The sequence below is a fragment of the Nanorana parkeri genome, unplaced genomic scaffold (assembly GCF_000935625.1).
Source record: "Nanorana parkeri isolate BGI_ZX_2015 unplaced genomic scaffold, ASM93562v1 scaffold996, whole genome shotgun sequence".
NCBI lineage: Eukaryota > Metazoa > Chordata > Amphibia > Anura > Dicroglossidae > Nanorana > Nanorana parkeri.
In genome coordinates this window covers 491,220-506,304 of record NW_017307264.1, presented here as the reverse complement: position 1 = coordinate 506,304, position 15,085 = coordinate 491,220, and the positions used below count along the sequence as shown (strand labels likewise).

Genomic DNA, 15,085 nt, shown 5'->3' with positions numbered 1-15,085 from the left:
GGTGATCGGAAAACGAAATCCTCAGATCCCAACAGACACATTGACAAACACCAAGAATAAAGAGAAAACAATCTATTGGTGAGGATAGATTATATAGCCTAGTTGATTATTGGTTCCTCAAGGTATGAGTGATAATACTAAACTATACATCTGCAAATACCATTGGACGTCCTGACAGGGAGTCTGCGAGTACCATTGAAAGTGCTATAAGGAATTTTGTGAGTACTATTGGAAGTCCGGGCAGGGATTCTGCAAGTACGATTGGAAGTCCTGCCAGGGACTCTGTGAGTACCATTGAAAGTACTGGAAGCTATTCTGTAAGTACCATCGAAGTGTGGCAGGGATTCTGAGAGTACCATTGATAGTACTGGAAAGAATTCTGTGAGTACCATTGGCAGTCCTGCCAGGGATTCTGCCAGTACTATTGGAAGTCCTGGCAGGGACTCTGTGAGTACTATTGAAAGTACTGGAAGGTATTCTGTAACTACCATCGAAGTGTGGCAGGGATTCCGAGAGGACCATTGATAGTACTGGAAAGAATTCTGCGAGTACCATTGGCAGTCCTGCCAGGGATTCTGCCAGTACTATTGGAAGTCCTGGCAGGGACTCTGTGAGTACTATTGAAAGTACTGGAAGGTATTCTGTAACTACCATCGAAGTGTGGCAGGGATTCCGAGAGGACCATTGATAGTACTGGAAAGAATTCTGCGAGTACCATTGGCAGTCCTGCCAGGGATTCTGCCAGTACTATTGGAAGTCCTGGCAGGGACTCTGTGAGTACTATTGAAAGTACTGGAAGGTATTCTGTAACTACCATCGAAGTGTGGCAGGGATTCCGAGAGGACCATTGATAGTACTGGAAAGAATTCTGCGAGTACCATTGGCAGTCCTGCCAGGGATTCTGCCAGTACTATTGGAAGTCCTGGCAGGGACTCTGTGAGTACTATTGAAAGTACTGGAAGGTATTCTGTAACTACCATCGAAGTGTGGCAGGGATTCCGAGAGGACCATTGATAGTACTGGAAAGAATTCTGCGAGTACCATTGGCAGTCCTGCCAGGGATTCTGCCAGTACTATTGGAAGTCCTGGCAGGGACTCTGTGAGTACCAGTGGAAATCCTGGCAGGGACTCTGCGAGTACCAGTGAAAGTAGTGGAAGGAATTCTGTAACGTCGGGTATAAACACATATTTTCTATGTTTAACCTGCCAGCTAAACAAAGAAAATATCACAGATTCCTCCATCAATGCTTATGAGTGTTGATGGAGGAATCTCCTGCTGTTTTCTTTGTATTCTGAAGAATACCCGAGCAAAGACGGCAGCTGATTGGCTGCTATAGTATCTCTATTCGGCCGAGAATTTTCCGACATGCTCCTTTGATCAGCTGATTGAGTAATGCAGGTCGTAAGGGTGCCGACAGCGGCCCCTCATAGTAGTGAAAGGGTGTAGGTGGCTGTATGCTGCAGATGGTTACCCTGTGCACTGAAATACTCCCATAACCTACGTTCGATGGCCTCATGTGTTCGTGTGCATGATTTCACACCAAGTGCGGAGCAGATGCAGAACAGAGCAGTTACAGAACGCATCAAAAATGCATCCAATGTATTCTAATGGTATTTTGGGCTCTAGTTCACACCATAGCGTTCAGTTCCAGAGCATGTTGAAAAACTGCAGCATGCCCTATCTTTTCTGCTCTGGAATGCACCAAAACGCATGCTAGCACATCAAAAATGCATGCAAATGCCCTGGAATGCACTGAGAGCGCATTTTAAGCTAATAAAAAAAAAAAGAAGAATGTCCCAGAACGCGTCACAAAGCACTGCACTGCATATGCAGAAACCCATGCAGATCTGGTGTGAACAAGCCCTAAAAGAAGCGTTTGTTTTCTTTCAGTGTGCATGAAACCTTATGAATCTGAACGCAGCAATTTTTACATCCATGTACATGAGCCCTAACCATGCAACTAACAGAGAGTGATGGAGCTTAGCTGTGTCCAGGGTTGTATGCCTAAACCCATGTGCAGGCTTGTCATCTGCAATTTATGTTTGATGTCCTCATGCATGCGGATGTCTGAGGTCTTATAGATCTGAACACAGCATTTATTCATATCCTCAATCATGCAAATGGCAAGGAGTCAGGAAGCCTAGCTGTATCTAGTGTTGTTGCCCCTGAATCCATGTGCGGGTCTACGTAAAATACACCTGCAATTTCCATTCGACAACCTCACATGCCCATGTGCATGGGGCTAAATGTCTCTCAAAGTTTTTTTTACTGCCTGTGTGCATGAGACCCTATGGATCTGAACTCATCATTTTGTTTCTTTGTGCAGATGAGCCCTATCAATGCAACTAGTAGGAGGTCAGGGAGCCTAGCCGTATCCAGGGTTCTATGCCTTAATCCATGTGCGGATTTGTCATCTGCAATTTACGTTCGATGTGTCAGTGGGCATGAGCCCTAACCAGAGCCGTAGCTAGCTCCTTTTGTGCCGAGGCAAGAACAAAAAAACGTGCCCCCCTCCAACAGGCGTGTGACGTCACCCAGCACCGACCACGCGCGGCTTCATGTGATGTCATGCTTCATGCTCCCCACCTCCAGGATGTCTTTTTTTAATTTTAATTTTTTACTGTTGGGGGGGGGGGGGTGGCCGCCTTTTTTTTATTCTGTAAGTACCATCGAAGTGTGGCAGGGATTCCGAGAGTACCATTGATAGTACTGGAAAGAATTCTGTGAGTACCATTGGCAGTCCTGCCAGGGATTCTGCCAGTACTATTGGAAGTCCTGGCAGGGACTCTGTGAGTACCATTGAAAGTACTGGAAGGTATTCTGTAAGTACCATCGAAGTGTGGCAGGGATTCCGAGAGTACCATTGATAGTACTGGAAATAATTCTGTGAGTACCATTGGCAGTCCTGCCAGGGATTCTGCCAGTACTATTGGAAGTCCTGGCAGGGACTCTGTGAGTACCATTGAAAGTACTGGAAGGTATTCTGTAAGTACCATCGAAGTGTGGCAGGGATTCCGAGAGTACCATTGATAGTACTGGAAAGAATTCTGTGAGTACCATTGGCAGTCCTGCCAGGGATTCTGCCAGTACTATTGGAAGTCCTGGCAGGGACTCTGTGAGTACCATTGAAAGTACTGGAAGGTATTCTGTAAGTACCATCGAAGTGTGGCAGGGATTCCGAGAGTACCATTGATAGTACTGGAAAGAATTCTGCGAGTACCATTGGCAGTCCTGCCAGGGATTCTGCCAGTACTATTGGAAGTCCTGGCAGGGACTCTGTGAGTACCATTGAAAATTCAGGATGGTATTCTGTAAGTACCATCGAAGTGTGGCAGGGATTCCGAGAGTACCATTGATAGTACTGGAAATAATTCTGTGAGTACCATTGGCAGTCCTGCCAGGGATTCTGCCAGTACTATTGGAAGTCCTGGCAGGGACTCTGTGAGTACCAGTGGAAATCCTGGCAGGGACTCTGCGAGTACCAGTGAAAGTAGTGGAAGGAATTCTGTAACGTCGGGTATAAACACATATTTTCTATGTTTAACCTGCCAGCTAAACAAAGAAAATATCACAGATTCCTCCATCAATGCTTATGAGTGTTGATGGAGGAATCTCCTGCTGTTTTCTTCGTATTCTGAAGAATACCCGAGCAAAGACGGCAGCTGATTGGCTGCTATAGTATCTCTATTCGGCCGAGAATTTTCCGACATGCTCCTTTGATCAGCTGATTGAGTAATGCAGGTCGTAAGGGTGCCGACAGCGGCCCCTCATAGTAGTGAAAGGGTGTAGGTGGCTGTATGCTGCAGATGGTTACCCTGTGCACTGAAATACTCCCATAACCTACGTTCGATGGCCTCATGTGTTCGTGTGCATGATTTCACACCAAGTGCGGAGCAGATGCAGAACAGAGCAGTTACAGAACGCATCAAAAATGCATCCAATGTATTCTAATGGTATTTTGGGCTCTAGTTCACACCATAGCGTTCAGTTCCAGAGCATGTTGAAAAACTGCAGCATGCCCTATCTTTTCTGCTCTGGAATGCACCAAAACGCATGCTAGCACATCAAAAATGCATGCAAATGCCCTGGAATGCACTGAGAGCGCATTTTAAGCTAATAAAAAAAAAAAGAAGAATGTCCCAGAACGCGTCACAAAGCACTGCACTGCATATGCAGAAACCCATGCAGATCTGGTGTGAACAAGCCCTAAAAGAAGCGTTTGTTTTCTTTCAGTGTGCATGAAACCTTATGAATCTGAACGCAGCAATTTTTACATCCATGTACATGAGCCCTAACCATGCAACTAACAGAGAGTGATGGAGCTTAGCTGTGTCCAGGGTTGTATGCCTAAACCCATGTGCAGGCTTGTCATCTGCAATTTATGTTTGATGTCCTCATGCATGCGGATGTCTGAGGTCTTATAGATCTGAACACAGCATTTATTCATATCCTCAATCATGCAAATGGCAAGGAGTCAGGAAGCCTAGCTGTATCTAGTGTTGTTGCCCCTGAATCCATGTGCGGGTCTACGTAAAATACACCTGCAATTTCCATTCGACAACCTCACATGCCCATGTGCATGGGGCTAAATGTCTCTCAAAGTTTTTTTTACTGCCTGTGTGCATGAGACCCTATGGATCTGAACTCATCATTTTGTTTCTTTGTGCAGATGAGCCCTATCAATGCAACTAGTAGGAGGTCAGGGAGCCTAGCCGTATCCAGGGTTCTATGCCTTAATCCATGTGCGGATTTGTCATCTGCAATTTACGTTCGATGTGTCAGTGGGCATGAGCCCTAACCAGAGCCGTAGCTAGCTCCTTTTGTGCCGAGGCAAGAACAAAAAAACGTGCCCCCCTCCAACAGGCGTGTGACGTCACCCAGCACCGACCACGCGCGGCTTCATGTGATGTCATGCTTCATGCTCCCTCCCCTGATATTTCCCTTTTCAAATAGAAAAAGAAGTTGAGGACACAAAGTCCTCAATCTTTTTTTCTGCAGCCTCTGTTCTAAATGAATGGAAAGTACAGAGTCTTCCCATTCATTCAGAATTTTTACCATCACCAGTTTCTGAATGGGGATAAGCCTCTGTAGTAAGTGCTACTACCCATTCAAAAACTCATGAATCAACAGGAAGTGATGTAAAGCACAGGAAGCCTGGCCGAGCAAGCGGTGAGGAGAGAGAGAGAGCAGCTCTCTCTCCTCACTGCTCGGCTATGCTGCTATGACAGCGGCTCCCTCCTCCACCCTCCCCCTGAAGGCTGCAGCGCCCCAGAGAAGCTGCAGGCTGTGCCACCCCACTTCTCAGTGCTGTGCTGAGCCCTGGCTGCGCTCCCCCCCCCCACCTGCGCCCGAGGCGAGAGCCTCAGTCACCTCGCCCTCGCTACGGCCCTGGCTCTAACCATGCAACTATCAGAGAGTCAGGGAGCCTAGCTGTATCCAGGGTTCTATGCCTTAATCCATGTGTGGGTTTATCATCTGCAATTCACGTCCGATGTCCTCATGCATCCATGCGCGTGGAGTCTTATGTATCTGAACGCAGCATTTTTTACGTCCGTATAAGCCCTAACCAAGCAGCTAGCAGGGAGCCTAGCTGTGTCCAGGTTTCTATGCTTGAATCAATGGGCAGGTTTATGCAAGTAGTGTGAATATATGCCTGTAATTCAGGCTTCATTCACACTCCCCACTTCTTTTTGTCCTCTATATATGGAGGAATATCAGTCACGCTAGATGCTGTGTTTATGCTTCTAGAGCAGGGGTATCAAACTCAATTTACTCAGGGGCCACTCTACAATTTTTTTTCTCCCATGGGGGGCCGCTTGCCAAATTTCCTACTTGAAAATAAAATGTAACTTTATCTGGTATGGTACTACGGACACTAATACACACAATAAGGCCCTATTCATATCTGTAGGTTTAGGTGTGATTAGGGTTTCATGCGTCAGGAACTTGCGTTTTCCTGCAGCAGGAATCCCTAATCTGGCGTTAACATGCAGCAGCTGTCACCCATTCAAGTCAATGATCACATGACAGCAGCTACATGTAAACACCTGCACACCGCATGTAATGGTATGTGATATGATTACAAGAAGTTAGAAAATGCATTGTAATCATATCACATATCATGCTACAGGAAAACACAAGTTCCCACATTTACAATAATACATCCCCCCTCCCCCCCGTACACATAAAATACTACCCCTGCACATATAAAATAATACAATCTTCTACCCCCCGTACACCCACTTGTAAAATAGAATGCAGAGCCCCCTCTCCCACTTACCTTTTTGTAGGGAGGAGGCACAATCCCTGGTGATTAGTAAGGTCTGCTGCAGACCTCACTAATCCATCCTTTCGGCCGGCGTTCACTGAAAGACTTCAGAGCGCTGGCCAAAAGGATCCGAGTTCCGGTGTTCTATCGAAAGTTCCAACTCCTCGAGATCTCCAACCATCTGACTTCCGGTTTAGTCAGAAGAGGTTTAGCGGAGAAGGCTGTACTGCACGTGCGCCACCCGCGGCACTTCCCTATACACATACTACACAGCAATAAAGTATTAAAATGAACTAGGGTCAGACTAATCCAGCACGTTATTCATCTGAGTGCCCCACTCAATACGTCCATCGCTTGCGCCCATATTGAGTGGGGCAACTAAGATTAATAACGTGCTGGATTAGTCTGACCCTAGTTCATTTTAATACTTTATTGCTGTGTAGTATGTGTATAGGGAAGTGCCGCGGGTGGCGCACGTGCAGTACAGCCTTCTACTAACTAAACCGGAAGTCAGATGGTTGGAGATCTCGAGGAGTTGGAGGTTTCGATAGAACACCAGCACAGAGAAGCAGCTATAGGGTCTTCTCTGTGCCGGTCCGACAGAAATGGAGACTGTGTAGCTGCTCCCGCATGTTAGCTGGCTGCGGGCCACATAGTACCGGCTTGCGGGCCGGTACTTTGAGACCCCCTTTCTAGATGGTTTGAATGACGGGTGTTTACATACGTTTATATGCATACCAAATCCTAGAATCAAAACACTTTGACATGCATTTTTGAGTTGTTTAGAAGTTTAACTCGATCCCTGCATGCAGCTGACTTCTATTTATTGAACACGCAGACAAACACATCTAGACGCAAATGTGTGACTGTACCCATTCATTATATATATAAGTTTACACAAGCATCTAATCGCACCTAATAGGAATGAGGGCCCATTCACACCGGATCTGTTGCGATACGTTTTTTCAATGCTAATAGATGGGTGTCAAAAAGTGAATAGGGCGCTTCATTGCATTAAAAAAAAAAAAGTAGAACCTGCACTTTTTTTCAGCACAACGTAACACAACAGATCCGGTGCGAACTAGCCCTATTCATTTTTTGATGTCTATCCGTCAGCATCCGTCGCAAAACGTACCACAACGCAACGGATCGGAAGGTACAATTGCAAGTCAATGGACCCAAGTCAAAATCCTCCCGAGTTTGGTGTGAATGCACCCTGAAGCCTTAATTTTGACATCCTCATACATCTGTGTGCTGAGTTCTTACGAATCCGAACGCAGCATTTTTGAAGTCCATATGCATGAACCCTAACCATGCAAATAACATGGAGTCAGTAATGGCACAGTTCAGCACAGGTAATGCGGATTAAGGTTGTGATGAAGGCTTTTGTGTATAATTCAGGTTTGTAGAGGACTGTGTGCGGAGTAGATGATCCCGGTTCTAGCGCTGGGAAGAAGCGTCATTCCAGGTGAAGCAGCGTCGCGCTGTCCGTACCCAGGAATGTAGCAGAGCTCCGTGTGCAGCGTTGATTTGGGGGGAGGCGGCGCCGGGCGGCAGCAGCACAGGGGGATCGCCGGCTGCTATACGGGAGGCGCTGTTCGGGAATTTTGCAGTCGGCTCTTTGCACCCGGCGCTACATTCACACGAACTACCTAGGAGATAAAGAGGCAGACAAACCGACAAAGCAAACCATCTGTATATACCGGCAGCGCTAAGCCTGCGATCGTTCTACAGGCACACATGGAGGGAGACGAGAAGCTGCGCTTACTAAAAGGAGAAACACGGTGAGCAACGACTTTTCTTACCATCACTTTTGGAGTTTATCTGTCCCACATGCTGATCGCTGTGTTCCCTCCTCAGCATTACATTGGAGGCTCTCCATGTCTCATCAACTCAACCCAACTTTCTCTATAGTCTAATATAATTTATATATACTACGTAATGGTACCAAGGGCAACCAGAAATGGGAGTGGTTACCCATAGCAACCAGGGTGCCTATTTTCCTAGCAACTGCAGTTTGGTTGCTATGGGCAACAGTACAACTTCTTTTTTCTTTTTTTTTTTAAAGCACATATATACAGAGGGGGAAATTTATAAAAACTGGAGCAGCTGTGCATAGCAACCAATCAGCTTCTATCTTCAGTTTGTTCTGTTAAGACTTGTAAATGAAAGATAGAAGCTGATTGGTTGCCATGCACAGCTGCTCCACTTTTTGTCTTATCCAGTTTAGATAAATTCCCCTCAAAGTCTTATCCTGTTTTAGCCCCAAGAACACATATACAGAGTTAGGATGGCAGCTGCCATTGGCTGTCCCTGTTATTACCCCAAGAACATATATACAGAGCCAGGATGGCAGCTGCCATTGAGTGATCCTGTTTTTACCCTAAGGACATATATACAGTCAGGATGGCAGCTGCCATTGACTGTTCCTGTTATTACCCCAAGAACATGTATACAGATTCAGTGTGGAAGCTGCCATTGGCTGTCCCTATTTTTACCCCAAGAACATGAATATAGAATCAGGATGGCAGCTGCCATTGACTGTCCCTTCTACAAACGTCCAGTTCCCTGGTTTCCATGTTGATCCAGTACCATCTGGACTTTCCGAGTTCGGTCTCCTGATGTCACCAGCACACTGAAGAATCGTGTTGGTGACATCTTATTTTCTATATTGAATAGAGCGGGCCATCCACAAAAGTAATTTCAGCACCCAATCCAAGGGATTATACCGGTAAGGCTGGGTTCACACCAAGGCGTACCGAATATGCGCGTTTGCCGCGCGTTTCGTGCTGCGATTCGCAGTAAAAAACATGCAACAAACGGGCGTTTTCCTAATGGATACGCGTGGCAAATACGCCCCAAAGAAGCTCCTGTACTTCTTTGGGCGTTTTGCAGCGCGTTCCTACACGCTGTTAAACGCCCAGGTGGGAACCATGCCCATAGGTAATCCATTGGTTTTCACATGTTGATCGTTTTATAGCGCGTAGGAACGCGCTGCAAAACGCCCAGGTGTGAACCAGGCCTAAGGCGTGTGGTGGGACACCTACCGGTCTCGCCCACTGGGACTAAAAAACCACCACCGCTTTTAGATCTGTACAGCCTTTGAATGCAGCTCTATAATTACCAATGGGGGAACTAATACAAAGTTCTATCTCAACTGGTGCGGTTGCCCATAGCGACCAATCAGCTTTTGTCTTTAATTTTTTTTTCCACACCAATTACATTGCGTTCCAGTGTGTCTAGCTGCCAGAATGCAGTGTATCGCATACTAAACTCCCCCTGCATTCTGGGACGGGAAGTGCATGCACTATTTTTTGCCATTGCACTGGACCGGAAAGCAGGCATTATTGTGCCATGCGTTCTGGTGTGGGCGTGGGGGGAATGGCTATGGGGCCATTGACTTGAACGCAGGGGGGGGAGTTAAGTATGTGATACAGTGCATTCCAACAGCTAACCATGCTGGGACACACTGCAATTGGTGTGAACAAGGCGTGGAAATGTAAAAGCTGATTGGTTGCTCTTCAGTTGTGACAAAGTCTGTCTCAGACAGTTTTTACTTCGTCCGTGTATATTGTAGAATTTAGATTTGTTATCTAGGGCAGCGTTCAGGGACGAAAGAAAGATTGTTCCCAACCTGCATTCAGAGGGGAGTGTTCCGCAGTCGTTTCCAGACGTATGTGTGTAATCACACGTGTATGGGTGCACATGCTTGAATTCATTGTGGTGCTTAGAATAAATGAATAGGCAACCTCAGTACTCCATCTGTAGTGATAGAACAAATCCCATCATGCCTCTCTCTCTCTCCCTCCAAGAGAGAGGCTGTCGGTCTTGCAAAGCCTCATGGGATTTGTAGTTCCACACTACCTGGAGTTCCAAGGTTGCCCACCCTTGTTCTAGCAAAGCATGAATGTATGTGCATATGATTCTAAACGCTGCGAGGAGCTTTGTGACGCATTTTCTCTCTCTTCCATTTTCTGTGTTTTTCCTACTTTTCTCTAAAGTCTATCCACTGCTTTTTTTTTTTTTGGCACTCTAGTTGGTTTGCCTTGTTCATCATTACCTTTTTATCCTTTTCTATATATGGATAATATGACAGAACTTGATATTGGGTGAATAAGGACATTCTTTGCAATACCAAAATATGAACCTATGCACTTTGGACGTTCGACCGCAATAATCTTGTTTACTGTGAAATGCCCTTTGACTTTATTGTATGGTTGATTGCCTTGACTTTTAAGATTGCGATTTTGTATTTGGTAAAGTATTTGTCATTTCTTTTGGTTGTTTAAATTTCAAAGAAAACTTTGAAAAAGAAAATAAAAGAAGCTGATTGGTTACCATGGACAACTGTTCCAGATTCTGTCTGCTCCAGTTTTAGTAAATTCCCATCATTGTTTGCTTGGGGAACTGTTACATTGTTTAACTCTGCCCTAATATTTACACTTTTGTTAATCATTGCTGGGCAGGAACTCATATAATCTTCATCAAGGCCCCAACATACTTGCGAATGGGGTCGATCGTATGCGTGTCATAAATTCCTCCATGAGACTCCTGAGATCTGCAGCATGCGGAAGGCGCTAAACAATGCAATGACAGCTGCCAGCACCCGCAGGTTGTTCTCATGTAATCGCAGTGGCTGAACTTGACCATGGACAATCACACCGAGATGCATAAAGTCCAGGTGTGGACGCCTGGAGGTAATCGCATCCTGTGCGGTTACATGCTAATTGCTGCAGGCAGGGACCGCTGTCTTTGTAATGTCGTGAGCCTCCCATCCGCAGCAGAACGCAGGTGTGAATGGGGGCCTTCTAGCGAAATATATTGTTTGGAAATAATCCGTATGTAGCAAAACAATGGTTACCACAGACCAGGGCTGGGCACGCTCCGGCCCTCCAGCTGTTGTGGAACTACAAATTAGCAAAAAATAGATATGTTGTAAAGTTGGAGAAAGTAATGAATAGACTGCAAGTAAGGTGATGTCACCGCACTTGTGCTTCTTTGATGATTCCCCCAGCCCCAGGTCTATACCGATGGGTGGACCTTCATTTATGAGGTTGGGGTAAGTAATGAATGGGGTACAAGTAGGGTGAGGTCACCGCACTTCTTTGACGATTCCCCCAGCCCCAGGTCTGTACCGATGGGTGGACCTTCATTTATGAGGTTGGGGTAAGTAATGAATGGGGTACAAGTAGGGTGATGTCACCGCACTTTTGCTCCATTGAGAATTATGAGTCAAATGGTGCTTGGGCCACCAATGAAAATAATTTTAAAAAGCCTGCAGGGAAAGCACCCTGTGATTCAAATGAGTGTGTGTGATGGTGGTGGGCGGTAGGTTGAAGGTAGGGAGCTGCGCAATGGCACCATGTTCATGTTGCACCCTAAATATGGGAGGAACATGGTATGAAAGGTGGACTTGGCCTTTAAGGAGGAACTTTTACCCTTATCTTTAAAATTCCAACACAGTTACCTTTAGAAATGTTTACAGGGTTATTCACAAAAGGGTGAAGAGTTTGGAGAAGGCAGGAGAAGTGAACAATCTAGGACAACATCGCTGAACTGGAAAGTGAGCTGAATTGGAGAGTGTTTTCCAAATCAACTATTTTGGCCTAGAGTGTTCGCTTCTCCTGCCTTCTCCAAACTCTTTAGTGAATAACCCAGTTAGTATAGATGGTGTAGATGACAATCTACAAACACATACTTATAGATCATTGCAGGTTTTTAATTCTTTGCATAGTTTTTTTTCCTCCCCATTTTTCTTACGGTGGCCATTTTTGCTGAGGGCAGATAAATCCATCTCCCTTTTATTTCTTGGTACTCTGGCACATGTGACTAGACATTTGACTTGGAAATGTGACAATGTGACTAGGACATGTGATCATGCACATCATTTCTGGGGGAAAAAATGCCTCTGCCTGAGATCAGATGACATTTCACAACAATGCACTGTAATGTAACTTTTCCAGGATGCATCTCTTAGGCACAGGCTACATCACTAAGCCCTGGTTCACACCTAGGCGTTTTTGAGCAGTATGAAAAAGTGCTTTTAACTGCCCAACACAAGAAATCCCATGATTTTCAATAGTCCTAGTTCACACCTGAGCAGAAAACGCCTAGCAGGAAAACGCCAGACGCCTGAAAAGATACAGGAGCTTCTTTTGGCAGTTTAAAAGTGCTTTTCCTCCCCATAGACTTCATTGGAAATGCCCCAAAACGTGCAACAAAAGCATGTTGCACATTTTTATGAGCGTTTTTGCGCGTTTATACACGTGTTCTTCCATTGCCCACAATGGTTTATGAGCTGCCAATCAAAAAGCGCTTCTTCATGTACGTGCGTTAAAATGCACAATACATACAAATGTGCACAATGCGCAAATAACCGCATGCTGCTAACCCACAAAAACGGTGCCGCCTAGGTGTGAACCAGGGCTAATGCCTAAGAGGACCAGGAAGTGGAAAAACAGTAATTGTAGGTACAGTAATACCTTGGTTTACAAGTAACTTGGTTTGAGAGTGTTTTGCAAGACAAGCAAACATTTCTGAAAAATTTTGCCTTGATATACAAGCAATGTCTTGCAATAAGAGCAAAATTCTGTAGAAAAGCACCACCCGAATAAGGCTGTAGCAGTGCGAGCGATGAGTCTGTTTAACGACAATGCAATGTCACATTGGATAGATTCCTTGTTAAGGTTTCACGAAATGAAAAAGATTCCATTGAGCCAAGAGATAGCAGTGATTTCGTTAGTGATAGTGAAAGTCGTCCTACACAATCATCCTCCTCTCTCCTGTCCCCTTCACACCAGCCACGAAGGTACTGGTAATTGGTTTATTTTTCTTTATATTTCGTACAGTATTATATTACATTACAGTATTGTAATCATTTTTATATGAATATTTTTGAGTTGTGGAACGAATCATCTGAATTTCCATTATTTCCTATGGGGAAATTCGCTTTGATATACAAGCGCTTTGGATTACAAGCATGCTGCCGGAACGAATTATGCTCTTAAACCAAGGTATCACTGTAAAAGGAAAAAAAAAAAGGTTTGTTTAACTGATTGTGAGATGATTGCATATCAGCATGCAGAGCTGCACACTGATGTGATTATTAGTGAAAGGGAGTAAAGGTCCACTGGCTGGGTTTACACCTAGGCGTATCGAATATGACGCGCGTTTTTACAGCGATTCGCGTTTCCTAGGGCTACTTTGCTGTATCCCAATGGAAACGCGCAACAAAAACGCCCCAAAGAAGCTCCTCTACTTCTTTGGGCATAGGGCGTTTTGTAGCGCGTTCATACGGCCTGTAATACGCCCAGGTGTGAACCATACCCATAGGAAATAATGGGATTTCGGTGTTTGAGCGTTTTGCAGAGCGTTCGAACGCGCCACAAAATGCCCAGGTGTGAACCAGGCCTAAAGCTTCTCGTTGCTATTAGTTACTGCGCCCTGGAAGATGGCTAAAAAGAAAACTTCCTGTGTCTTCTTGTTCCAGATATATAAATGAATATTGTAGCCAGTAGAATTACACTTCTAAACACGGGGGGTTGGGTGACTTACTGAAAACAATGCACTCCCTATGTGGCTAGCACTGAGACCTTTTACAAAAAAAAAAAATTGCAAAAAATATTCTCTCTGTTAGCGCAAACATCGGGGCATTTTGACAAGCAAGTACAATACTTGTCAAAATGCCCTGTTTTTACAGGGGGTGGAGGTCGGGATCGGGGGGGGGCGCAAAATTGCACCTTGCCCACCTTGAATACATTCCTAGCACCGGCCCTGGAAGAGATACAGATTTAAAAGGAAGAGCAGCAAAGAGAAGGGAAACAACCATGGATTACAGTAAGGCACACATTACAGTATTGTTTTATGTTAATCTGAGGGTTTTATGTCACTTTAACCCTTTGCTTTTAAAAACACATTTTCAGCACAGGGGGTCTACACTGGGTTAACAAGTTTATGCGTGTTCTTCAAAAATTTCTATTTTCATCTGTTTGGCTCGTCCCAAACCACTTCCCTCCTCCTTGTGTTTTAGGGGTGTCTCCTTTACCTAGATGACTTCTTTGCAGCCTACTATCTGCACGCTCCTGGTAGGGACCTGAGCCGAGCTGTGCACGTCCTTTGAAGTTCACAGCGCCTCCTCCCTTCTCGCAGTAGATATATGCAAAAACATTAAAAAAAAGTTACCAAAAAGTTTTGCTTACCTGTGTCTCTGCCGCGCGCTCCCGTCCGAAGATCTGAAGGTTCTCGAGTGGCCGTGAAGGATCATGGGGCTGGCTCATGGTCAGTAGAGATCTTCGGCCGGGAGAAGAGGAGAGACACAGGGTAAGTCAATGCAGGCAGCCCGGCAATGTGCACGCACACAGGCACGGTGGGGCTTAGAAGACAGCAGTCAGTGCTGTATCAGAGACCGGCACCAGCGCTGGAGGTATTCCTGAAAACTAGAAAGAAGATGATGATTGGATCAAGAGGCATCATTTAAGCTAAGTCCATAAAGCAGCATTGGGGGGGATTTTGACTTTAATGTCACTTTAATTTAAAATAAAATAGGCAAATGGAGTGTTACTAAAAACATAAAGTTTACTTCAGAATAAAACTGCATGCACAATTTTCTGCAATCGTACCACACTGGAACGCACAGTATTGCGGTACCACACTTCCGATTCGGGTGATTGCACTGCAGCAGTAGGTGCATTTGGGGTACCATTGAAATGAAAGGCAGTGCACGCACCTCCCGCACCAGAATTTGTCATACAGAAACCAAAAATGACTTTTGTTGCCACCTTTTTTTTTTTTTTTTTTTTTTTTTTTTTTTTTTTTTC

At 45.2% G+C, this 15,085-nt stretch overlaps 1 protein-coding gene across 1 annotated transcript in view; it reads left to right on the top strand.

The window, feature by feature from the left end:
* The first annotated feature begins 8,009 nt into the window (after positions 1 to 8,009).
* The window catches only part of SLC30A2 (solute carrier family 30 member 2), a 22,173-nt gene continuing 15,097 nt past the window's right edge, over positions 8,010 to 15,085 (top strand). Inside the window, exon 1 of the mRNA XM_018567003.1 lies at positions 8,010 to 8,053. Coding sequence (XP_018422505.1) covers positions 8,010 to 8,053 — 44 coding nt within the window. The remainder of the gene's footprint in view (positions 8,054 to 15,085) is intronic.